The 27102-nt window shown below is 35.1% G+C and overlaps 1 protein-coding gene across 4 annotated transcripts in view; it reads left to right on the forward strand.

Annotated features, from left to right (window-relative positions):
- The window catches only part of SKIC3 (SKI3 subunit of superkiller complex), a 116035-nt gene that overhangs the window by 62741 nt on the left and 26192 nt on the right, over nt 1-27102 (forward strand). For all 4 annotated transcript variants that reach the window (XR_013167067.1, XM_077139123.1, XM_077139125.1 and 1 more), the window contains exons 29-35: nt 2061-2185; nt 2950-3073; nt 6019-6240; nt 7173-7245; nt 20630-20683; nt 20867-20975; nt 22476-22604. Coding sequence is in view for 3 of the 4 variants with exons in the window: in XM_077139123.1 (XP_076995238.1) it covers nt 2061-2185; nt 2950-3073; nt 6019-6240; nt 7173-7245; nt 20630-20683; nt 20867-20975; nt 22476-22604 (836 nt within the window). In the remaining variant the exon portion in view is untranslated. The remainder of the gene's footprint in view (nt 1-2060; nt 2186-2949; nt 3074-6018; nt 6241-7172; nt 7246-20629; nt 20684-20866; nt 20976-22475; nt 22605-27102) is intronic.

Below are 27102 nucleotides of genomic sequence, written 5' to 3' on the forward strand. Positions count from 1 at the left end.
CAAGTTAGGGAAGGGCTCCTAAAGTTGAGAGCTGCCTCCATGTTGAATGGCCCAGCATGAAACACATTATTAAAATGACGTGATGTTTTGGAATTAGTGCCTGTGTCCTTTAAGGAGCTTCATAGTTGGTAGCCACTTTTTACTTTTGTAACTGGGCAGTTGAATTATATCCATAGACAGAATTTTGCTGTTCTGAATGCCTCTGCTTTCAATTCTTTTATACAATGTATTTAGGAATTAATAGAGCTCTGTCATTTCCAAGATTTTGTTGAAGTAGAGAACAGATATATGGTAAGAAATTGTAAGAAAAAAGTATCTATTCTCTTTAGTTTTGATGTTTCATTTAATGTAAATAAATCTTTTAGAAGAAAATTTTTACCGTCCACTGAAAACAAGTCATTCATTTTCTTCTTATTTTGTTTTTATTATGAAATATTTTGAGTACATAAACACGCAATAAATTGTAAAGTATGAGCATAGTTTAATGAATATTCATTTACCACTCAAATGTTACAGACTTTAACCTTTTGTCATTTGTATTAGACTTCTTTTTCAAAGAAAAAGTTACCAATAAAGTTGAAGCCCCCTTTGCACCCTCTGTAGTCTTTCTTCTTTCCCCCGAAGTAATCACATCTTTGAAGATGGTGTGCATTAAAAATAAATATTTATAATATGTATGTATACATCTGAAACAATCTAAGCTCTCTTCCCTTTATCAAAATATTTCTCAAATTTAGTTTATTGATTTTTTTGTAAATCCTCTTGCCTTTATAAAACTAATTTTAGATGCAAAAGACTGTCTGTATTTTTAGACCCCATCCACACTTCCAAGATTAAACAGGTTATATGGAAAGATTTCCAACAGCACATTAACAGATTTAAATTACAGTGATGGATACTGGAAATAAGCATTTCAAAGACACAGTGATTATATTCCAAGTGATATTAGCCAAGCTTATACAATTTTGTTTCATTATTAAACAAGCAAAACAGGTTATTTTCTGCTATTAGTATCATTTATGACAATTTATGTATTTCTGCCTACTAATCTCAGAAAAGCTTATTACAGTTTTGTTTGTGGAATTTATTATGTCCATATTCCTCCAAAAATTGATTCTGACTGGGTATGTAATGACTTGTTAAGCTTGTCAAAGACGCTGGAAACATACTCATAGGGAAATATTTAAATGATAGTAAGCTTTAACAATTGTAAAGTTTTGTTTAAAAATCAACTTGAAATCATTTTTATAACTTGAGATTTTAATTAAAGTTTGTTAAAAAAGACACTTCATGATTTAGCAGAACTTATCATTTTCACATGTAATTTAGAAGTAGCAAAATGTGAATCCCTCTAGTACATTCTATTTGAAATAAGTGATAGGACTTTGTTTTGGTTTGCTAAAGCTGCCAGAATGCAATATGCCCAAAATGGGTTGGCTTTTTCAGTGGGGATTTTTAGTTTACAAATTTTTAGTTCTAAGACCATGGATATATCCAAATTAAGGCATTAAGAGGAAGATAACTTCTCTCAGGAAAGGCTGTTGGCATCCAGGGTTCCTCTGTTGCATGGGAGGGCACATAGCTGTATCTGCTGGTCCTTTGCTCCTAGGTCTTGTTGCTTTCAGCTCCTGGTTCCAGTGGCCTCTTCTCTGAGCTTCTGAGGGTCCTTTCTTAGCATCTCTGAGGTGTTTCTCTAAGGTCTCTCTCCCATGTCTCTGTGTTTTATCCTCTCATAAAGACCCTAAAGAGGGATTAAAACCCATCTTGAATGGGCTGGGTTATATTTCAGTTGAACCAAAAGGTCCTATTCACAGTAGGTCTGACCCCACAGGGATGAATGAAAAGAACATGACCTTTTATGGGGTATAGCACGGCCTTCTATTTAATTTAAAATTTTTTCTACAGCTTTAACACTAATAGATTATAGTTTACTGAGTTGCCACGTAAAACAGGAAATGTAGGTTAAACTTTAACAGATCCTTAGCATAATAATATCTCTATATTTTGATGATACAAACCAAATTTTTTTTTTATTAAAGTAACTTCATTTTTTTTCTTAGTTCCATTGGTGAATATGATAAAGCAATCCAGACTTATAAGTCAACACCCCTGGAAGAGTTGGAAGACATTATAGGTCTTGCATTGGCTTTATTTATGAAAGGTCTCTATAAAGAAAGCAGCAAAGGTAAGTATATTACATGAAACTAAAGGACATGTCTTACTTTTCCAGAGCTGACATGGAAGCGTACATTCAGAAAGATGTAATATTAAGATGGGATTTGAGATTGCAACGTTTTTTAAAAACCGACTAGAATACCTAACTAAAATGTTGTGATGAAGTAGATCTTATAGCAGTGCTAAGAGTTGAGTATTATCTTCATTATAAAGATAAGGAAACTGAAGCCCAGGATCACTTATGGTAGATATCTGAGTTAGCATTGAAAGCAGGTCTTTACTGTCCTCAAGTGCTTAAATGTAAATTTCCAGTAAATGAAGACTTGAGCCATTGTGGGTAATGGCAGATTTTGGTTTCTCTAAAACATTATAATTAAGTTCGTTTTCACATATATGGGTCCAGCTCATGTGTGTGCAGTTCATTGGAAGTGCTACACTGCATGATGGATTCTGCACAGTAGGAATCTTGGTGATATATCAGGCTCCAGGCCTCTACTTCTGGCCTAAGCTGACTGTTTTTGATAGTGACTTTTATCTCCTTGTGGATTTTGAAAGGTGAAATTTGGCAAATGTCACATAATCCTAATGATACCCCCAGAATCACCTTGTTAAAGCAAATTGGATTATTGTATGTCTTTATTCTATGAAAACAATAAAATACTTCTGTTAGACCGTTTTGGAAAATAGGTTTAAGAAAAGAAAAATGCCACAAAACTTTGCCATTCAGAATTGCTTTTATATTGTCCTGTTTTTGTTTCGTATTCTCTGTAACAGCCTATGAGAGAGCCTTATCTGTTGTTGAATCAGAGCAAGATAAAGCTCATATCTTGACAGCCCTGGCGATAACAGAGTATAAACAAGGAAAAATGGATATAGCCAAGACATTGCTGTTTAAATGGTATGTACAGTTGATATCAGTACTTAACATGACCAAGTACTCAAATATTTGGGTTAAAATTTGAAGCAATGTAAAATAAAGTTCTTAAATTTTTTTTTTAAGAGTTTACCTGGTTTTGAACTAAAAATCACAGGTGGGACTAGAGATCATGACTTGAATTTTAGCCTTAGATCCATCCATTCCTTCAAAACTGTCCTTTTTCTGTACTCTCCATAAATTATTCATATTTTTAAAAGAGTGATTGATCACCTGATCTTGTAGGATCTTAAAATTTTATTGAAGACAGTTGTGACTGGCCTGTTTCTTGGCTTCTTGGGTCTCCAAAGTGACTTTTCTTTTTTGGATAACCTGATAAAATACAGTTCATTTAAAAGTGAGTCTTTAAAAGTGGGGGTGGGGTGGGGTGGGAAACCCAAATGACCTGTAACTATTTCCATATTTTTGGAGTAATAAAATAATGGCCTAAGATATCTGTGGTTATTTATGGAGTATTTTTTACTTCTTGAAGTTTTTAATTTTTCCCCTGAAAAAGTTTACCTTAATTCCATCAAAAGCTAAAGATGATTAATATATTCAGTGGTTCTCAGAGAGGGTGCTATTGACATTTTGAGTGGTACAAATGCTCATAAAATAGAATTGTCCTGCCATTACATTAAGATCAGACAACCCACCCATTAAATGCTAGTAACATTTCTCAGGTGTTGTGATAACCAAAAAATGTCTGTGCCTCTCGCTCTCACTCCACATCTCCAAAAGCCCCCTGGAAGATATGAGGAGGGAGATAATTTTAGGTAGTCCTAGTTGAGGGATACTTCTGTAGGATAAGATCTATATTGCTTCTGTCCCATCCTGATTAAAGTAATTTCCTTTTATAATAAGCAAACAATTTTTTCTCTTCTTGGCTGTTTTCAGAAATTTTTTAAAATGATGTCACTTTACATGGCTATATCCTTGTAATATGTATATACGACTCTACGTAAAATATTCAGAGGACCCAAGTTTGTAAATTAGCAGGTGTTAAGAATCATAAATGCTCATTTATTACTGTAGTTATCACGGGCTAGAAGTAACCCCAAATCAGACATAATTAGATTGGATTAGTCCTGGGTTACTGCTTAAGGCAGTAACCAAAATCAGTTTGAACATTGGTAGAAGTGAGGAAAAATAAAATGTAATTTTATCTTTTTCCCCTTCTCAATTATTTTATGCTGATGAATCAAATGTTATCTGATTTGTATTTCTTACTGGTTTTTAATTCATTGCATATCATTTTCAACCTTAACATTTCCTAGTATGCCCCTTGACATATTTTCATTGACTTCCTTTCTATGAAAAGTTCACTGTTACCTATTTTTTCTTGATCTTGTTTGGTATTTGTGTATTAGGAGCTAAGTGTACTGTTCTAGGCCCTTATTCAAAGGAAATAGAAGTATGTTCAATATATAAGGGGAAAAAATCTGACTACCAACTTTATATATTTTAAATGTCCACGTGTGAAATTCCTAGAGTACGTACAAGACAACATGCAGATATTGAGCTTTCAGCATGTTTGTTTAATATCGGAAAGTAGTTGTTTCAGTCATAGTTGAGGTTTTGTAATTAATAAATATTAAAATTCTCTATTACGTTAAGGCAAAAATGGAATTTATTCATCGATTTTGGAGGTAAGCAATATATTTGGGAAACAAATTATGATTTTCAGAAATTGTACTTAGGACCATATATGTACATAGAGACTGTACATATTATTTCACCTATAAGGATATTTTAAAAATTTAGTTCATAAAAGAATTGGGGAAAGAAACTTGGTTCTTATTAAGTTAAGGTCCAATTCATCGATTTTGGAATTTATATTACAATGTTTGCTTTTTTGGTTTCTTAGTTGTACCAACTTACAGCGTGGTTATATGTATAGTGATAGAAGTGACTATCTTATTAAATTAACATCATTCCATGTTTGGACTCCCACATCTATCAGCTCTTATAGTGAAAAGAGTTACTATGGATGCTTTACGTAAAGTTTTTACCACAGAGCTGCCTATGGAAATTCACGACTTCATATTTGCTTTTCAAAATTAGTGTAAAACACTTTGTTTTCCCCTCCAAAAATAGTAGAGATGTAGTGGTGGGTATATGATATTTTGTACTGTTAAGAGTATTTCTATTACATTTTAATGAACTTTGTTTACAAAGTTTTTGAAAGTTCCTGTGTTTTATTACAGTACAGGATCCATAATAATTATTAGAAATATTGGTAAATGTTGTAGAGCTAGGATTTTCTTTCTTTAAATTAATAAGGGTTCTTAAATGTGATTGACTTTTACCTCCTTAGGGCTAAATCACATTTCACATTTGAAAGAGAAAAAAATACTATATCGTTCCATATAAAATTAAAATTTTCTTAATTATAATGATATTCACGTGGAATATGGCGACTGTAGATAGAATTTGTACTTAATACATTTAAAGTACAAATAGATTAAAAGTGCTGGTTTTATTACCACAGAGAAAATAAGACAAAATTTTCTCAGAATGATAAATTCAGATCTTATGTTGAGGACATTCTTCTCTTGATTATGCATACCTTTTAGAATATTATTGAATCTCAACACTTTAGCAAAATTACTCCAATTATTTACCTAAAACTGAGACCCAAAAAGACTTGATGGTATTTGTTTTAAAATCTTAAATATCATGACCAGAAAAGAAATTTGGCTATTGTTCTGTGAAAGGCCATTGGTATTTTTAATAGCTGTACACAATCAGGGAAATTGCTATCCCTAGAAACCAGTAAATTTTCTTTTATATTAATTTCTAAAGCTGGATTTAGTTTAGTGAATTTTTGAGTAAATTGCTTTTGTACTAAAGGTTAAGCATGTTTTAATAGTTGCAGATAAAGGCTACTGTACTTATGGCTAACAGGCAATTAAAAAATAAATTTGCAGTTCTATCTTAAAGGAACCAACCACAGAAAGTCTTCAAGCCTTGTGTGCGCTAGGGTTGGCAATGCAGGATGCTACACTGTCAAAAGCAGCACTTAATGAACTGCTGAAGCACTTCAAACAGAAAGACAATGATTATCAGAGGTGCCTTCTGACTTCAGCTATTTATGCATTCCAAGGCCGCAGTGTGGCAGTGCAGAGACAAGCATCCAAAGCTGTTCACAGGTAAATCCTGTATTTGTGAATTTGGGGCCTAAATAGATTTAATGTGGTTGTCATTGATGTAGATTTTATTAAGAATATAAACGGAGGTAAGCAATATATTTGGGAAACAAATTGTTATTTTCAGAAATTTTACTTAGGACCTTATTATTTAGAGATGGTACATGTTATTTCACCTATAGGGATATTTTAAAATTTAGTTTATAAAAGATTAGGGGAAAGAAACTTGGTTCTTATTAAGTTAAGGCCCAAACCATGCTTTAGTATAAAAGGCCTTAATAATCCTCATGTTTATAATACTGTCAGTAGGCTATATGATACTATTCAGGTTGATGATTTTAGGAATATTTTGATTACTTAAACATTAATGTCTTCAAAATTTGGAAATTAGAAAGTTATAACTAAGCACAGTGATTTTTTGTTTTAATTTTAGCAGTAAAGTACTGTATCTGTGGTTTCTTTTCCTTCTATAGTTCATTCTTATTAACAAACTTTCCTGATTAGTTACATCTAAAACTTGTTTCTTTTAATATAAATCTTATTCCTTATGATGTCCTATCTGTTGGAAGTCATTCTCCCTTTATATAATATTATTTATCATATAATCTTTAATCTTTTTGTATTCTTTTGAATACAATATATTAAATTTCCTTAATTATGTCTTAATTATTCCTTTCTTATGTTTTGTGACTTTAGAATCATCATGGTGCTGATTTTTTCTTATTTTTGTAAGGACTGTTGGTGTATATAGAAGATATAAAGTACGTTTTCTACAAATTAAGATACTATCAGTCAAAAGTGAACAATTAATATAAACTTGTTTTAGATATCTAGAAGGTTTTTAACTTACATACTAAATAAAATGTTGGCTGCTTATGTTTTTTGTTGTTAAACTAATGCCTCTCTAAGCATGCTACTTTTGATGATCTCTGTAGTAACCCAGCTGACCCTGCTCTTTGGTCTCTTTTATCCCGAGTGGTTGCTCAGTATGCTCAGCGAAATGCAAAGGTGAGTTATGTCTTAAGTTCTGGCAAAAAGGATAAAGTAACTTATGTTGTGATAAATTATATAATTTAAAAGTTATATATTAGCATTATCATTCTGGAAAATAGTTAATAATACAGTTTTGTTGTTAAACCAAACTTTCCAATACTCATTAAACAAGTAGTACACCGAGTTTCCTCCAGAGCTATTGTGCTTTCTTTGTGTTGTGAAAGACACAAAGAAGTAGGTGAACCTTTTTGAACACATACAGATTATGTTAAGAGCTGTGTGGTAAAGCACTGCTGTAAGTTGCCATGTACTAAGCATTAACTATTGTGTTTTTAAACTTTTTTTTATTGTATAGTATAACATATATACAAAGCAAAGAAATAAAAAAGCAATAGTTTTCAAAATACTCTTCAAAAAGTGGTTACAGGGTAGATCCCAGAGTTTGTCACGGGCTACCATATGATCCTCTTGTATTTTTCCTTCTAGCTGCTCCAGAATATAGGAGGTTAGTGGGCTTAAATACTTTTTTATCATCACAATCGACTTTTTTTTCCTTCTTTTTTTGTGAACAATAACATATATAGAAAAAAGCTATAAATTTCCAAGCATAGCACCACAATTAGTGGTAGAACATATTTCAGACTTTGACATGAGTTACAATTTCACAATTTTAGATTTTTACTTCTAGTTGCTCTAAAATACTAGAGACTAAAAGAGATACCAATTTAGTGATACAGCATTCATATTCATTTGTTAAATCCTGTCTTCACTGTATGTACTCCACCATCACCTTTGATCTTTCCATCACTCTGTTTAGGGGTGATTGGGCTATGGCTATTCTAAATTTTTCATATTGGAAGGGTCCGTCACTAATATGAGATAGGAAGATGGAACCATCTGATGTTCTGGAGATACTAGGTTAGGTTTCAGGACTTATCTGGACCAGGGACCCATTTGGAGGTTGTAGGTTTCTGGAAAGTTACTCTAGTGCATGGAACCCTTGTGAAATCTTAAATATATTGCCCTATGTGTTCTTTAGGATTGGCTGGAATGGTCCAGTTGGGGGTTGCAGGATTTGATAGGTAGCAATGTCTAACTGAAGCTTACCTAAGAGCAACCTCCGGAGTAGCCTCTCGACTATTTGAACTCTTTCTGCCACTGATACTTTATTCATTACACTTCTTTTCCCCCTATTGGTCAGGATGGAATTGTTGATCCCTTGTGCCAGATTTAGATTCTTCTCTGGGAGTCATCTCCCACATCACCAGGGAGACTTTCACCCCTTAATATCATGTCCCACGTACGGGGGGAGGCAGTGATTTCACTTGCAGAGTTGGGCTTAGAGTGACTGAGGCCACATCTGAGCAACAAAACAGGTCCTCCAGAAGTAACACTTTGACATGCCTATAGGTAGTCTAAGCTTCTCTGCTACCTACATAAGCTTCACAAGAGTAAGCCTCATGATCAAGGGCATGGCGTACTAATTTGGGTGTCCCTAAAGTTTGTCACAGTATCAGGGGATTCCCTGATGGTGAGGTTTAATAGTTCCATAGTCTTTCTTTCCTCCCTTGGGAGACTTTACCAATACCTTTTGATTATCTGGTTAATATACTCTAGGATGTTTCCAGGCCTTACAATAATCTATACAGGATTAAAGGACCTCTTTCTCATACTATGTCCTCTGTGTTTCAGTTTTTCAAATGAGCTATACAGATAGGTTGAATTAGATAATGCACTATAGAAAATTTCAGTTCCAGATCAAATAAACCTTTCTTCCATTGGTCTCAAAGAGTATGTGTGGGTCTAAAATTTAGACATTGTCTTCTTTACCCCTATGTTCTGAATTACTTTAAGCCCACCTGTTTGGCTTCATTCTTGTCTCTAAATATCAGGTTATATATAATAGAAATAATAGTTTGGCCTTAATGTATCTGCTCTAAAGACTTGCAATCTAGGCCCTTGTTTTTGTATAAGCATTTTCTACAGGTGATCATACCTGCTCTAGTTTGCTAGCTGCTGGAATGCAATATACCAGAAACGGAGTGGCTTTTTTTTTTTTTTTTAACTTTTTTTATTAATTAAAAAAAATGACCAAACAAAACATTAAGATATCATTCCATTCTACATATACAATCAGTAATTCTTAATATCATCACATAGTTGCATATTCATCATTTCTTAGAACATTTGCATCGATTTAGAAAAAGAAATTAGAAGACAACAGAAAAAGAAATAAAATGAAAACAGAGAAAAAAAAAGATTATACATACCATACCCCTTACCCCTTGCCTTCATCTACCACCAGCATTTCAAACTAAATTTATTTTAACATTTGTTCCCCCTATTATTTATTTTTATTCCATATGTTCTACTCTTCTGTTGATATAGTAGCTAAAAGGAGCATCAGACACAAGGTTTTCACATTCTACAGAGTCTCATTGTGAAAGCTATTTCATTGTTCAATCATCATCAAGAAACATGGCTACTGGAACACAGCTCTACATTTTCAGGCAGTTCCCTCCAGCCTCTCCGCTACATCTTGAACAACAAGGTGATATCTGCTTAATGCATAAGAATAACCTCCAGGATAACCTCTCAACTCTGTTTGGAATCTCTCAGCCATTGACACTTAGTCTCATTTCACTCTTCCCCCTTTGGTCGAGAAGGTTCTCTCAATCCCTTGATGTTAATTCTCAGCTCATTCTAGGGTTTTTCTCAGTCCGTTGATGCTGTGTCTCAGCTCATTCCAGGATCTCTGTCCCACGTTGCCCGGAAGGTCCACACCCCTGGGAGTCATGTCCCATGCAGAGAGGGGGAAGGTGGTGAGACTGCTCATCATGTTGACTGGAGAGAGAGGCCACATCTGAGCAACAAAAGAGACTCTCTTGGGGGTGACTCTTAGGCCTAAATTTTAAGTAGACTTGACCTATCCTTTGTGGGGTTAAGTTTCATATGAACAACCCCCAAGACTGGGGGCTCAGCCTATAGCTTTGGTTGTCCATACTGCTTGTGAGAATATCAAGAATTCAACTTGGGAAAGTTGAATTTCTCCCCACTCTCATCATTCCCCAAAGGGGGCTTGCAAATACATTTCTAGTCACTGATCAAATCACTCTGGGATTCATCAGGGCATCACTCTGGACAAATCAACATAATCTCATGTCCTGCCTGAGATTCCAAGTACTTATGACACGGAGTGGCTTTTAAAAAGGGGAATTTAATGAGTTGCTAGTTTACAGTTCTAAGGCCGAGAAAATGTCCCAATTAAAACAAGTCTAAAGAAATGTCCAATCAAAGACATCCAGGGAAAGATACCTTGGTTCAAGAAGGCCGATGAAGTTCAGGGTGTCTCTCTCAAGTGAGAAGGCACATGGCGAACACAGTCAGGGCTTCACTCTCAGCTGGAAGGGCACATGGCGAACACGGTGTCATCTGCTAGCTTACTCTCCTGGCTTCCTATTTCATGAAGCTCCCCGGGAGGCATCTTTCTTCTTCATCTCCAAAGCATTCTAGGCCTTCTCTATCAAGCTTTTCACAGCTCTTCCAGAATCTTCCCCTTGTCCAGTTAAAAAGCCGTTCCAACATGTTTGGTATCTGCAAACCACAGCAACACCCCACTCTCCAGTACCAAAATCTGTTCTAGTTTGCTAGCTGCTGGAATGCAATATACTAGAAACAGAATGGCTTTTAAAAGGGGAATTTAATGAGTTGCTAGTTTACAGTTCTAAGGCCAAGAAAATGTCCCAATCACAACAAGTCTATAGAAATGTCCAATCAAAAGCATCCAGGGAAAGATAACTTGATTCAAGAAGGTCGATGAAGTTCAGGGTTTCTCTCTCAAGTGAGAAGGCACGTGGCGAACACAGTCAGGGCTTCTTTCTTGGCTGGAAGGGCACATGGCGAACGAACATGGTGTCATCCACTAGCTTTCTCTCCTGGCTTCCTGTTTCATGAAGCTCCCCGGGAGACGTTTTCCTTCATCTCCAAAGGTCGCTGGCTGGTGGACTCTCTGCTTTGTGGTGCTGCAGCATTCTCTGCTCTCTCTGAATCTCTCATTCTCCAAAATATTTCCTCTTTTATAGGACTTCAGAAACTAATCAAGATCCACCCAAATGTATGGAGACATGTCATCCCCTAATCCAGTTTAACAACCATTCTTGACTAAGTCACATCAACTAGGGAGATGATCTCATTGCAGTTTCAAACATACAGCATTGAGTAGAGATCATTCTACCTTTATGAAATGGGATTTCTATTAAAACATGGCTTTTCTTAGGGGGCATGCTTCCTTTAAAACCAGCACAATACCATTGTTGTTTTTTTGTTTCTGGCTTATTTTGTCTCATCAAATATCCCACATGTTCATTCACATTGTTGCATGCCTCATGTTCCTTTTTGTAGCAGCACAGCCTTCATTCATAAGTATATACCATCATTTGCCATTCTACTTCTCTGTCAGTGCATCCTTCAGCCACCTGCATTCATCGGGCATCATGTGGAGGACCCAGAGTCCACAGTCCATCAACATTCACAATTTTAAATACTTTCATTGTTCTCAAGAGACAGAAAACCATTAAACACACCCTCACCAGATAGGAAATCTAAACCTCCTCTTAACTCATGCCCCTCCCCCCATGATTTACCTCTGTTGTTGCTGTGGTAATGCTGATGGTTTCCTTTTGAACATAGCTCATAGCATGCAATAGCAGTTTCCCCCTGTACCCTGGACTTAAATACTCTTTATACAAGAATCATATCTTTGAAGTAATTCTTGTAAGAACTCATTCATATTTCTACTGTGAGTCAGTGGGACACGTAGGTCTATACAACCCCTTTCAAATTGTTCATCTTCAGTATAGTAATATTACTTCTAGACCCACTAGAGAATTACCTTCGCTCCTATCTATTCCCTTATTGGAGTTCAAACTCATTAGCTAGCAAATAGTTCACCCATCTCTAGCTTCTATGTATCTTTAAGTCCCCTGTATTCTATATTGTAAGTCTCTGATTATACCTTTTGCTGGCCATAAAAGTGGAATCATACAGTATCTGTCCTTTTGTGGCTGGCTAATTTCTAACTAACATAAATTAGTGCGCCTGGTTAATTTCGCTCAGCTTTATGTCCTCAAGTCTCATCCATCTTGTCATGTGCTTCAGGACATCATTTTGTCTTACTACTGCATAACATTCCATCGCATGTATATACCACTTTTTGTTGACTCACTCATCTGTTGATGGGCATTTGGTTTGTTTCCATCTTTTGGCAATTGTGAATAATGCTGGTGTGAACATCGGTGTGCAAATGTCTGTCATTGCTTTTAGCTCTGCTGGGTATATACCAAGTAGTGCTATTGATGGGTCATAGGGGAGCTCGATATTTAGTTTCCTAAGGAACCACCAAACAGTCTTCCTTAATGGCTGCACCATTGTACATTCCCACCAGCAGTGCATAAGTGTCCCAGTTTCTCTACATCCTCTCCAGCATTTATAGTTTCCTGATTGTTTAATAGCAGCCATTCTTATAGGTGTGAGGTGATATCTCATTGTAGTCTTGAGCTGCATTTCCCTTATAGCAAGTGAAAACGAGTATCTCTTCGTGTCCTTTTGGGCTATCTGTATTTTCTCTTCAGGAAAATGCCTATTCTTAGCCCATTCTTTTGATGTTGAGTTGTATGATTTCTTTGTATATACAGGAAATCAAACCTTTGTCTGATATGTGATTTCCAAACATTTTCTCCCATTGAGATGGCTGTCTCTTCACCTTTTTGACACAGTCTTTTGAGGTGCAGAAGCATTTGATTTTTTCTTTTTAATTTTTTTTTTTTAGCATGAGCAGGCACCGGGAAGTGAACCCAGGTCTCTAGCATGGCAGGCAAGAACTCTGTCTGTTGAGCCACCGTGGCCTGCCCAGCATTTAATTTTGAGGAGTTCCCATTTATCTATTTTTTCTTTTGTTGCTTGTGCTTTGGGTGTAAAGTTTAGGAAGCTGTCTCCTATTACTAAGTCTTGAAGATGTTTCCCTATTCTGCTAGAAGCTTTATGGTGCTAGTTCTTATATTTAGGTGTTTGATCCACTTTGAGTTAATTTTTGTGTTGGGTGTAAGATAGAGGTCCTCTTTCATTCTCTTGGCTATTGATATCCACTTCTTCCATGCCCAATTATTGAAAAGACTATTTTGTCCCAGTTCAGAGGAATTGGGGTTGTCAAAAATCAGTTGACCATAGATTTGATGATGTAGTTCTACACTCTCACTTCAATTCCATTGGTCAGTGCTTTTGTCTTTGTGCCAATACCAGGCTATTTTGACCACTGTGGCTTTATAATAGGTTTTAAAGTCAGGGAGTGTTAATCCTCCCACTTCGTTCTTCTCTTTTAGGATGCTTTTAGCTATTTGGGGTCTCTTTTCCTTCCAGATGAGTTTGGTAGTTAGCTTTTCAAAATCTTCAAAGTACGTTGTTAGAATTTTGATTGGTACTGTGTTGAATCTGAAGATCAATTTGGGGAGAACTGATACCTTAACTATACTTAACCTTCCTATCCATGAGCAGGGAATGTCTTTCCACCTATTTAGATCTCCTTTGATTTCTTTTAGCAATGTTATGTAGTTTTCTGGGTACAAATCCTTTATGTCTCTAGTTAAGTTTATTCCTAAGTATTTGATTCTTTTAGTTGCTGTTTTGAATGGAATTTTTTCCTTAACTGACTGCTTAGCTAGCTCATTGCTTGTGTTTAGAAATGTTGCTGATTTTTGCACATTAATTTTATATCCCGCCACCTTGCTGAATTTGTTTATTAGCTCAAGTAACTCTGCTATAGATTTCTCAGGATGTTTCAAGTATAGTATCATATCATCTGCAAATAATGAGAGCTTTACTTCTTCCTTTCCAATTTGGATGCCTTTTATTTCTTTGTCCTGCCTGATTGTTCTGTCTAGAACTTCTAGCACAGTGTTGAATAGTAGTGGTGACAGTGGACATCTTTGTCTTGTACCTGATGTTAGGGGGAAAGCTTTCAGTCTCTCTCCACTGAGTATGATGCTGGCTATCAGTTTTTCATATATTCCCTTTATCATATTGAGGTAGTTACTTTTGATTCCTATCTTTTGGAGTGCTTTTATCAGAAAAGGTTGCTAAATTTTGTGAAATGCTTTTTCAGCATCAATCAAGATGATCATGTGATTTTTCCCTTTTAATTTGTTAATGTGCTGTATTACAGTAATTGATTTTCTTATGTTGAACCATCCTTGCATTCTTGGTATAAACCCCACTTTGTCATGGTGTATAATTCTTTTAATGTGTTGTTGGATTCGATTTGCTAATATTTTCTAGAGAATTTTTGCATCTATGTTCATTAGGGATATTGACCTGTAGTTTTCCTTTCTTATAACTTCTTTACCCAGTTTTGGTATTAAAATGATATTAACTTCATAAAATGAGTTAGGTAGAGTTGCTTTTTCCTCAGTTTTTTGGAAAATTTCAGCAGGATTGGTGTTGGTTCTTTCTGGAATGTTTGATAAAGTTCCCTCTGAAACCATCTGGCCCTGGGCTTTTCTTAGCAGGAAGATTTTTGATGACAGATTGAATCTCTTTACTTGTGATTAGTTTGTTGAGATCTTCTGTTTCTTCCTGAGTCAGTGTAGCTTGTTTGTGTGTCTCCAGAAATTTGTCCATTTCATCTAAGTTGTCCAGTTTTTTGGTGTATAGTTGTTCATAGTATCCTCTTATGATTTCTTTTATTTCTTCAGGGTCTGTGGTAACGCACCCCTTCTCATTTCTGATTTTGTTTATTTGCATCCTCTCTCTTTTTTTCTTTGTCAGTCTTGCTAGTGGCCCATCAATTTTATTGATTTTCTCAAAGAACCAAGTTTTAGTTTTATTGATTCTTTCTATTGTTCTTTTGTTCTCCCATTCACTTATCTCTGCTTTAATCTTTGCTATTTCTCTTCTTCTATTTGCTTTGGGGCTAGTTTGCTGTTCTTTCTCAAGTTCTTCCGGGTTTGCTGTTAATTCCTCAATTTTTGCTCTTTCTCATTTTTTAATTTTTTTTTTTTTTTTTTTTTAAAGAGAGAGGGAGGAAGGGAAGGAAAGACAGAGAGAAGGAAGGAAGGATGGAAGGAAGGAAGGGAGGAAGAAAGGGAAACATCTTTAAACATTTTCTTGTTTTATTGTATTTTGTTTGTTTGTTTGTTTTTTACATGGGCTGGGGCCGGGAATCGAACCGAGGTCCTCCGGCATAGCAGGCAAGCACTTTGCCCGCTGAGCCACCGCGGCCCGCCTTCATTTTTTAATATAGGCATTTAAAGTAATAAATTTCCCTCTCAGCACAGCTTTTGCCACATTCCATAACTTCTGATAAGTTGTATTCTCATTTTCATTCATCTCCATATAGCTGCTGATTTCTCTAGCAATTTTTTCTTTGACCCAATGGTTGTTTAAGAGTATGTAATTAAATCTTCATGTATTTGTGAATGTTCTCATTTTTTGGTGGTTATTGAGATCCAGCTTCATCCCATTGTGTTCAGAGAAAGTGTTTTGAATAATTTCAGTATTTTCAAATTTATTAAGACCTGTTTCGTACCCCAGCATATGATCTATCCTGGAGAATGTTACATGAGCACTAGAGAAGAATGTATAACCTTGTGCTTTGGGGGTGCAATGACCTATATATATGTCTGTTAGGTCTAATTTATTTATCAAGTTATTTAACTTCTCTGTTTTCTTGTTGATCTTCTGTCTGGTTGTTCTATCTATAGAGGAAAGTGATGTATTGAAGTCTCCTACTATTATTGTTGAAACATCTGTCGCTCTCTTCAGTTTTGCCAATGTCTGTCTCATGTACTTTGGAGCTCCTTGATTGGAAGCATAAACATTTATGATTGTTATATCTTCCTGGTGAATTGACCCTTTAATTAGTATATAGTGTCCTTCTTTATCTCTTATGATGTCTTCATATTTAAAATCTATTTTGTCCAATATTCGTGTAGCTACTCCTGCTTTCTTTTGGTTACAACGTGTGTGGGAGATCCTTTTACTTTCAATCTATTTGTATCTTTGTGTCTAAGGTGAGTCTCTTGTAAGCAGCATGTAGCTGGATTATGTTTCTTAATCCATTCTTCCAGTCTGTATCTTTTAATTGGTAAGTTCAATCTGTTAACATTCAAAGTTATTACTGAAAAGGTATTTCTTGATTCCACCATCTTATCTTTTTATTTTATTTGTCAGATCTATCTATTCTTTTCCCTCTTTCTCTTTGTATTCTTTAAATTACCCTTAGTGGTACTCTTCAATTCTGTGTCCTTCTCCAGACCTCCCTCTCCTGTCTTTTTTTTCATCTGACAGAACTCCCTTTAGTATTTCTTGTAGGGCTCTCCTCTTGTTGACGAATTCTTTCAAGAATTCTTTGTCTGTGAAAGCTTTGATCTCTCCCTCAGTTTTTTTTTTTCATATGGGCAGGCACCGGGAACTGAACCCGGGTCCTCTGGCATGGCAGGCAAGCCTTCTACCACTGAGCCACCGTGGCCTGCCCTCTCCCTCAATTTTAAAAGACAGTTTGGCTGGGTGCAGAATTCTTGGCTGGAAGTCTTTCTCTTTCAGGGTCTTGAATATATCTTACTACTGCCTTCTCGCCTCCAGGGTGCTAGTTGAGTAGTCTGAACTCAGTCTTATTTGATTTCCCTTGTATGTAATAGATTGTTTTTCTCTTGCCGCTTCCAGGATTTTCTGCTTCTCTTCAGCATTTGACAGACTGATTGGTATGTGCCTTGGGGAAGGCCTATTTGTATTTATTCTGTTTGGAGTTCTTTGGGTTTCTTTGACTTGTATGTTTATGTCCTTTATGAGGGTTGGAAAGTTTTCCCCCATTATATCCTCAACTACTCTTCCTAGCCCTGTACTCCTCTCTTCTCCTACTGGGACACCAATGATTCTTATATTTGTGAGCTTTGTTTTGTCTATCATTTCCCTGAGTTCCCATTCATTTTTTTCCATCTTTTTTGCCATTTGTTCTTTTGAGTCTTTGAAGTCGATTATCCCGTCTTCTATATCACTTATTCTTTCTTCTGTCTCTTCAAATCTGGTGTTTGTGTGCCTCTAATATGTTTTTTATAGACTGTTGGTCAACAGTCTTTGATCTCTGTGATTTCCACTATTTTTCTATTTATTCTTTCAAGTTCCTCTCTGTGCTCTTGTGCTGTCTTCCTGATCTCCTTTATGCCATTTGCCATCCCGCTTATTTTATTAAGTAGAGTTGTATGAACGTCTTTGATTAGTTGTCTCTTGAGGTGTTTCAATTTGGTCATTAGGCAGGGCTATATCTGTCTGCATGGGCTTAGTGATCTTCTGCTGTCTTCATTGCCTGTAGATATCTTGATTGATTTACCTGGGGAGTTGATTTCTTTTAGTAGTCTAAGGCCTTGTGTTTGAGGGATGGTTGTAGAGCAGGGAGCAGGGCACAGCGTGAAGCATTCAGTGTTTTGATTTATTTCAGGGCAGGTGTGGATGCAGGTTGGGGATATTACACTGGTGCTTGTGAACATGGGCGCCCAGTGGCCAGGGAGAATATAGCTGTGCGGGTGCACTAGTCTGGGGGGACGTAATCCTGGTGTGCGCTGGTATAAGGCATGGGGCCCTTTGTGTGCATGTGTAGAGCTGTGACAGCAGGTGGCATTATGCCTTCATGGATTGGGGGCAGATATGACCTGGCTGTGCAGGTCAGCACTTTCTCAGAGCTGGAAGTAAGGCTGCGTGCCGTGTGTATGTGTGGTTCTAGGACCGCTATAATGTGCAGGTTCCCAGGGCTGAAGGACGTGATTGGGGGCTGTGTGCATGCTGGGCCTGAGAGCGCTGTAAACGGATGCGCTGAGCTCAGGGAGGGTGGGTGAGGCTGTGTGACACTATGATTGGGGGGGTCGGAGGTAGTCTAAGTATGGATATTTCCTTTCATAGTTCACTTTACTTGGTAAACATAATGGCAGAGGCTTATATATTCTGAATGTCTAATAATTTTAGTATCTGAAGTCTTTGTAGTTCTGCTTCTGTTTGTAATTTTTACTGCGTCTCATTCATTGTTGGTGGCTGTATTCCCTTGTGTACCTGATTGTGTGTACTTGAAAAATTATTTGTAGAAATTATTGAGGCCTAGATTGAGGTACATTTCTTTAGACAGGAATTGTGTTTACTTTTTCCAGGTGCTTGGGAGCACTACTAATCTAGGGCCATTTTAAACAAGGTTTAGAATTTGAGGTTTCTGTATTACTCAACATAATACTATTATGTGTCTGAAATGGAAGATCATTTGAAGCCTGGTTTATTTCTGATTCACCTTTAATCTGAAGGTACAGTCCTTTAATAAATCCCTCAATAAGTCTCAGTTTATTGTGAGATGGGTTTCTTATCTATTCCTTTCCTTATGTAAACCCTGAACTTTAATTTCTATCCTGCTAGTCTATGAGGCTTTCTAAATGAAGAGTCTGATTCATTAGAATCTGCAAATGGCAGAAATTGCTTCCCTGCTCACTTATCTTGCTGGATTCCAATTTCTCCCTTTTAGATTTGGTCTGATAGATCCTTACTATCTTGTCAATTGTTCAGTGCTTTTAATATGTTTTTTTTTATTTTGCCACAGTTCTTCTCAAACTTTATTGTGCAACTAAAGCACCTGAGGATCTTATAAAAATGCTGATTCTATTCAGTAGGGCTAGGGTGTGATAGCCTGCATATCTAATAACCTCCCAGGGAATGTCAGTGTTGCTGTTGCACAGATACAGTTTGAGTAGCAAGGTTTTTCCCGTATTTTTAGTTATTTTCATGGGTAGTTTGGTTCAAATAATCCAGAAGATCATCATTATTAGACACACTGGAATAAAATACCTGCTACTGTGCTAAGCATTTTTATATCCCAGCAACTTATATGAAGTAGCTGCAATTCTTGTCTATTTTATATTTGGAGGAACCGAGAGAGGTTAAGTAACTTGTTCAAAGTCATAGTAATTGTGGTGATGAGATTTAATCTCAAATCTTTCTCCCAAATCCTCTCTCTTTTCTGCCATCATGTTACCTTTCTTCTGCCTAATCCATCGTCTATTTACTTTATATTTGACTTCTTTTTTAAAAGTTTATTGCTGTTTTTAGCATTCTTTCCTTTTTTTTTTTTACATGGGCAGGCACCAGGAATCAAACCTGGGTCCTCTGGCATGGCAGGCGAGCATTCTTGCCTGCTGAGCCATCATGGCCTGCCCTGTTTTTAGCATTCTTTACATGCTAAATAGTTTTTAAAACATTTCTGGTATACTTCTGATATAAAATGAAGGATACATTAAACTTCTAGCATAAAATTAAATCTTCCTTATGTTTCATTTTTCTGGAAATGTTTAATTGGATTTTTTAAAGTTATAGATTGCAGGTTTGCCTTTTGAAAATTCTGGTGCTACATTTATTTTTGGTGTTGAGTTGATATTTGAAATGATAATGAACTTCATGGTGCTCTCAGCTTTATCCATTTTACTAGAGAGTGCAGAAGTAGAAAAAAAGTACTGTGTATTTTCATGGAATAAAACCATATTAGGAGTGAGCCACAGTGGTTCAGCAGGCAGAGTTCTTGCCTGCCATGCTGGAGACCCAGGTTCAATTCCCAGTGCCTGCCCATGCGAAAAAAAAAAAAAAAAAGAAAGAAACGTATTAGTTTACCTTATGATCATTTTTGTGTTATCTCTGTCTCAGAATTTCTTTTATATTTTTAGAAATATGTACATTTTTTTGGCACTAGTGTAAAGTTATGTAACTTTTGGACCTTTTGTGAATATCTTAAAAGCGGATACTTGAAATGATCATAATAGAAAAGATACCCTTTCACTACACTATTAAACTATTCTTTTTTAAAAAACATTTTTTATTGTGGAATATAACATATATACAAAAAAGCAATAGATTTCAAAGTACATTGTAACAAGTAGTTATAGAACAGATTTCAGAGTTTGATACGGGTTACTGTTCCACAATTTTAGGTTTTTCCTTCTAGCTGCTCTAAGACACTGAAGACTAAAAGAAATAACAATGTAATGATTCAGCAGGCATAGTCATTTGTTAAATTTTGTCTATCTGTTATAACTCCTCTCCTCTTTTGATCTTTCTCCCAGTCTTAGAGATATTGGAGCTCTGCCCATTCTAACTTTTTCATGTTGGAAAGGGGTGTCTATAATATGGGTTGGGGGATGGATGAAACTAGTTGATGTTAAACTACTCTTTTTAAACAGTAATAATATGTTGATACTTAAGGAATTTGCAAGTGGTAGATGTCATAAAACTGAACTTTTCAAGTGATTTAATGGAATGATTTTATCTGTCTTAATTTTTACTTTTTTTGCATTTGCATTGTCTAAATAGTCAATGTTTTCTATTATAGGGCGGTGTTGTAGCAGGAAATGCAGCTCATATTCTGGATTCAAATCATGGAAAGGTTCGTTTGCTCCATTTAAAGGAAATTTTCAGCTTTGTAAATAACAATGAAAGAATAAAATTATTTTTCTTCATAGCTTTAGGGGTTACATCATATCAAACATAATCCTACTTTTAGTCACTTTGATATACAGGGAGCTATAAAGAGAATTGGTCAACATACTTCTTTTCTTTTATATAAAAGGCATTACTGTACACTGCAGTAAATCAGTTGGCTATGGGAAGCAGTTTAGAAGAAGATGAAGGAAATACTGCCCTAAAGACCATTCAGAAGGCAGCGCTTGTTTCTCCAGGTGAATATAATTTAGAATCTATTATTCTCATATTTGTGAATTATAGGAGTAAAGTTTTTAATTCCATGAAATAAGACCAACTGGAATTTTAAGAAAACACTTCAGGATTTTGCGTTTTATTTGATATCTGCATTTGGCCGCTTGTAATTAAGAGATAATCAATTATTGTAGCAGCCCTCAAGGAATGTCTGCTTAAATATACTTTCATATGTTGTTGAAAATCTGAATTGGATGTTTTCAAGAAGAGTTTTATTTTAGTTTCCCAACATTCTGGTTTGATGAGGTTTACCTGAAGCTATTAAATTATGTAATAAACATGTTTAGTTATTGTTGTATCTGGCTAACAACCTTTTAGGTGGGGGACAGAGATGCCAAGGTCATGGCCACACCCCCTGATTCTTCTTAGTTCTGACCAGCTGTGTCATACATTTGCCATTGATCATAAAAGGTATAGAAGGGTAGCATATGACTGCATCAGCATTATTTCCTTTACAACTACTGGAAAAATACTTTAGAGAACTGGAATGTCTGGCAGTATAGAACCCTATACTTTATACATATATAAAGTATGTTATTATTTTTTAAAATATGAAAGAAAGCATTAAATAATTTGTTCCCCCAGAGCACTTCATTTGTTAGAATACTTCTGCTTTTGACCAGGGACTATTGGGAAACAGACTTTAACAGAAAAGCAGGTTCAGTGTAACTTTCACAATAAATTCTAAAGATCCTACTAAACTGGAAAATATCCAACTTTTAGGGGGTTTTTTAATAAAATAAGTGAACAGACCTGTATCCTGTTGTTTATCCTGTCATTGCTTTTTGAAATGGTGCAAAAAGAAACCCTAAAAATTTGAGTTTGTCTATGTCATAAGATGGGTCAGTTTCTGATATTTTGGTTTTCAAGCAAATATTAGACAGAATTACTCTCAAGGATTTTTACTGTGGATCTACAATAATAGAAGGTTTATTAGCATTTCATTGTATAAGTAGCATAAGTTTGAGAAAGGTAAGATTGTCCAGACAAATTCCTCTGTAATGATCAACCTTTATTTTCCCTTATAGTGTAGAGAAATACATACACAAGAAAACATAGTTTTCAAATAAGATGCTCTAAAACAGGGACTAAGTGTTGAAGATGAGTGCCTGCTTGAAACTTTTCCTTGGATTTCAATGAAAGTGAATATAATTGATCTTTCCACAGTAGCGCAATACTCTAGGCAACAGAGCTAACAGATATGGAACAAGAGCTGAACATGGTATTTTCATCCTCTGAGATGTTTGGAAAAAATTGAAAAATCTTGACGGACGAATACAGTAATGTATTCTCTGAAAACAAATATAATTTAGATTTACTTTAAGAAAGTGAAGTTTTACTAAAGATTTCTAGAGAAGCAACTAATTAAAAAAAAAAACTTGTATACTCTTGCACTTGGTTTTTATAATTTTTCAACAAGTGTTGATATTAGCAGATCTCCTAACTAAATTTCCTGTGTTTAGGTGATCCTGCTGTCTGGGCTGGGCTTATGGCGGCATGTCATGCTGAGAATAAACTGGCTGTAGTGAGTAACAAACAGCCGAAGAGAAAGGATTTGTACTTGGCACTATTATCTGCAGTTTCTGCTTCAAGTAAGTTTAGAAAAGCATTTTCTGCGTAGTTTAATTCAGTATTCTTAAATGCTTATATCAGAAGCATAACAACCTCAGTATATGTTGTTAAAAAAATGCATTCATTAAAGAATCCATAGGTATAATAGCTATGCAGAAATGTGATGGGCATATATACATGTTCTTTTCTCCTATAGCATAAAAGTTCAGTATGTTCTGTCACCTAAAATCTTTGTTTTGTAGAGTTTACCTGCTTTAAGTTTTGACAAATATTTTAGGATAGATGCACCTAAGAAACATTCATTAACTGAAACCAGCGTGGAAATTATCCTTTGATTCTTCCTGAAAGTCTTGGCCAAAGAAGATAGTTAATGCAATCAAATTTAGTTAACATTATTCTATAAATCTGTTGTTATCTTCATTAAAAATTTGACCTACACTTAGCATCAAAAATAGATTAACCTACCTTTGTCTTAAGACATTAGTTTTTCACTAAATTAATTTTAGGTTATCTGTTATTGTTTTGTAAATGTTCAACACCAGGGCTGTCTTTTTTTATGGACTATCAGGGCAAATTAAGAGAAGCAGGCCCTTCTTTAACAGCAATATAATATAGTCTTATAAGTTTGAAATATTTTAATAAAGTGAACTTATTTTAAGTCGTAAATCAGAAGTACTTACAGCTAGTTATTTTTTAAACCCATGCCCTTCATTTTTGTACATTATAACTTTGTATTCCATCTCCTCATTGTAAAGCTAAATGCTATTAATTTATTTAGCCTTCTTGTTTTCTAACAAAGGATACTGTTTGCCATTTCTAGAAAGGATTAGACAACTTGAGTGATAGGTTTTCTAAGAAAATTGATGAACATATATTTCAGTCCCCATAGTGGTTTCTTTTTAAAACAAAGCAAAGAATATGTAAGTGAGATAATAACAGTTCATAGTAGTCTAGTTTGTCTTGAACAATACTCTCTCCACTCTTTTTGCACAGGCAAGTGGCTCTTTTACTTTAAATTCTTACCTCTTTAGCTTTAGCTATCACTACTAGAGCAGTAAACTACTAAGTTCTTTGCTGCTCTGACACTGTAGGAGACTTGTAGTATGTTTTCTTCTAAATTTTAGTGAATTTATGGACTTTACTTCCAGCCAAGATAGAGTAATGTGGAATAAATTAATCTCTCCACATGAAATAATTTAAAAAACAGGATAAAATATATGGAACAGTGAATGTCAGGCAATGCGGAAGAGCCTGAGAGATTGGAAGGTGATGAAATGAGCCTTATCCTTGCTAAGACTTACTGCTGGAAGACAATTGGCAGGCCATAACCCAGGGAGGGGAAACCTAGGTGGGGCCCAGGAATCTCCCTGAGTTGAGGAGATTAATTGGGTAAGCCAGGGAAGACAAGGTATCTTGAGTTTCCAGGGTAAAGTAGCAGGTGAACGCCCCAGAGAGAGAAATCTTGAGAGATCTGCGTAGGGCTCCCCTCAATTCTTTAGCTCAGTACTGACCAGCACATGTGTGAGGAAACTACCAGAAGCTGGGAACAGAACTGCCCAAAAGGAGCAGGGGGGTTTGAATCTTTGAAATTTATGCAGGGCTGGGAATAGTTTCTGTTTCCATCAGCCAGAGTGGAAAAACCTTGTAATTCACAAAGTGTTGAGTAAAATACACAATTAGACCTAGACTAAAAGCTGTTATGGTCTTATTATTTAATAAGGCTCAAAAGAAAACCTCAAAAAAAAAAAATCAAATTATGTCTAAGTAACTTAACTGCACCAAAGAACAAAATTGTAGAATATTCATATGGAATACAAAAATATCTAACATCCAACAAGGTAAAATTCACAATATCTGGCATCCAATCAGAGCCTAATATGCATGCAAAGAAGCAGGAAAATTCTTATGTGAGGAGAATGAGAAAAAAATCAATCAATAGGGAAAAAATCTAGAAATAACATGATAGAAACCTCTTTAAAATATATTTTAACCACGTAAAACGAATATAGTAAAAATGTGCTACAGGGTTTAGAAGATATATAGAAGTAAAATGTATAGTAACTATAGCACAAAGTCCACAGGGCAAAATATGGAAGTATTCTATTGTAAAGCTTTTTTTTTTTTTCACCCGGGCAGGCACTGGAAATTGAACCAGGGTCTCTAGCATGGCAGGTGAGATCTCTGCCACTGAACCACTGTTGCCTGCCATCTATTGTAAAATTTTAATCCTATAAGTGAAGTGGTAAAATATTACTTAAAGAAAGACCATGATAGTTTAAACATGAATACTCTAAACCTTAAAGAAGTCTCTAACAAATAAAACAAAGAATTATAGCTAACAACCTATCAAATTAGATAGAATCATAAAAAATAATCCAAAAGAAGGTAGAAAAAGAAGATTAGAAAACAAATGCAGCATGGTCAATTTAAACTCAGCCATATCAATAATCAAATTAAGTGAAATGCTATAAACAGCCCAGTTAAAAGGCAGAGATTGTCAAAATGGATTAAAAAAAATAAAACCAAAACAGGAACTAGCCATATGCTGCCTGCAGGAAACATACAGATAAGAATTATATATATTTAAATAAAAAGACAAAAATAGAGTAATAAGAGGATAGAAAAAGATACACTATCGCTAATACCATTCAAATGAAAGCTAGAGGGGCTATATTAATTTCAGTCAAATTATATTTCAGAGCAAAGAATATTGCTAAGATAAAGAGGGTCATTTCACAATGACACATGATCAATTCATCCAGATGGCATAGAAATACTAAACATTTATGCATGAAATGACAGATTCAATACACATGAAATATTTGTCCCCTATTTCACAATAAAATAGGTAAAGAAGTTAAAAATTAACCAAAAATACATGAAGCAGAAACTGATTGCTTTGAAGGGGGAGATGGACAAAATTACAATTATAAATAGAGATTTCAACATTCTTCTTTCCTTAATTGATAGAACAATTGGACGAAGTTGGTCAGAATATAATAAAGGCTTCAACAATACTATCAACTGATTTAACCTGATAGACATTGATAGACTCCTTCTAGAGAGCAGAATGCACATTGTTTTCAAGTGCACACAGACCATGTACTCAAGTATATCATATTCTGGGGCATAAAACAAGTTTTAAATTTAAAGATTAAAATTATGCAAAGTATGTTATCTGAAGATAATGGAACTAAATTAGAACTCAATAAGAGAAAAATATCTGTACAATCCCTAAGTATTAGGAACCTAAATAACATATTTCTAAAAACCCAGGTCAAATATTTTTGAAAGAGAATTTAGAAATATTTCAAACTCAGTGAATATTAACATACAGTGTATGAATGCTTTCCCCCTAAGATCAGAATCAAAACAAGGATATTTGCTTTTACCCCTTTTATTCGGCATTGTATTGGGGTTTCTCACCAGTGCAGTAAGGCAAGAAAAAGAAATAGAAGGCATGCAAATTGCAAAGGAAGAAGTAAAACTGTTCTTATTCGAAGACAAACATGATCTATATAGAAAACCTATAGAATCTGTATAAACCAGCTGAAACTAATGAATTTAGCAAAGTTATAATTGTATTTCTATATACAAGCAACAAACAATTAGAAATTGAATTTTTAAAAAAAAATTTTTTTTGCATGGGTAGGTACCAGGAGTTGAACCCGAGTCTCTGACATGGCAGATTGAAACTCTGCCCGCTGAGCCATCATGGCCCGCCCGGAAATTGAAAATTTTAACAGTACTGTTTACAATAATGTCAAAAAATAGGAAATACCAGAGGATGAATTAGACATAAAATGTATAAGGCATGTACAGTGAAAAACTGCAAAATATCATTGAAAGTAATTATAGGAGACCTAAATAAATGGGATGATATATTAGAAGTCTCAAATATTGTTAGGGGGATGTTAGTTTTCCTCAAATTGATTTAGAGATTGACCATATCATCAATCAGAATCCTCGTAGGCTTTTTTTTTTTTTTTGGTAGAAGTTGACATGCTAATTCTAAAATTTATATAGAAATGCAAAGGACCTAGAATAGCCAAAACATCTTTGAAAAAGAGTAAATTTGGAGAACTAACATTACTTGATTTCAAGTCTTATTATAAAGCTTCAGTAATTAGCTTAATAATGGACAGTTAGATAGGTGTAAAAGAAGGAAGAATCCAGAAATAGACCTACCCTGTATTGTCAATTGATTTTCTAAAAAGTTATCAAGGCAAGTCAGTGGAAAAAACAATTTCAACAAATGGTGCTGTAACAGTTGGGTATCCATATGTATAAAAAAATAACTTTCAGCCCTACTTCACACCATATACAAAAATTAACTGAAAATGGATCATAAACCTAAATTTAAAAACTACAAGTAGAAAGTAGAAGAAAATCTAGGAGAAATTTTCATTAACTTGGGTTTGGCTAAACTTTCTTAAATATGATACAACCTCCCCCCCCACAAATTATAAAAGAAAAAAGCAATAAATTTTCATCAAAATTTTAAAATTCTGCTTTTCA

This window comes from Tamandua tetradactyla, chromosome 21, assembly GCF_023851605.1.
Source record: "Tamandua tetradactyla isolate mTamTet1 chromosome 21, mTamTet1.pri, whole genome shotgun sequence".
Lineage (NCBI taxonomy): Eukaryota > Metazoa > Chordata > Mammalia > Pilosa > Myrmecophagidae > Tamandua > Tamandua tetradactyla.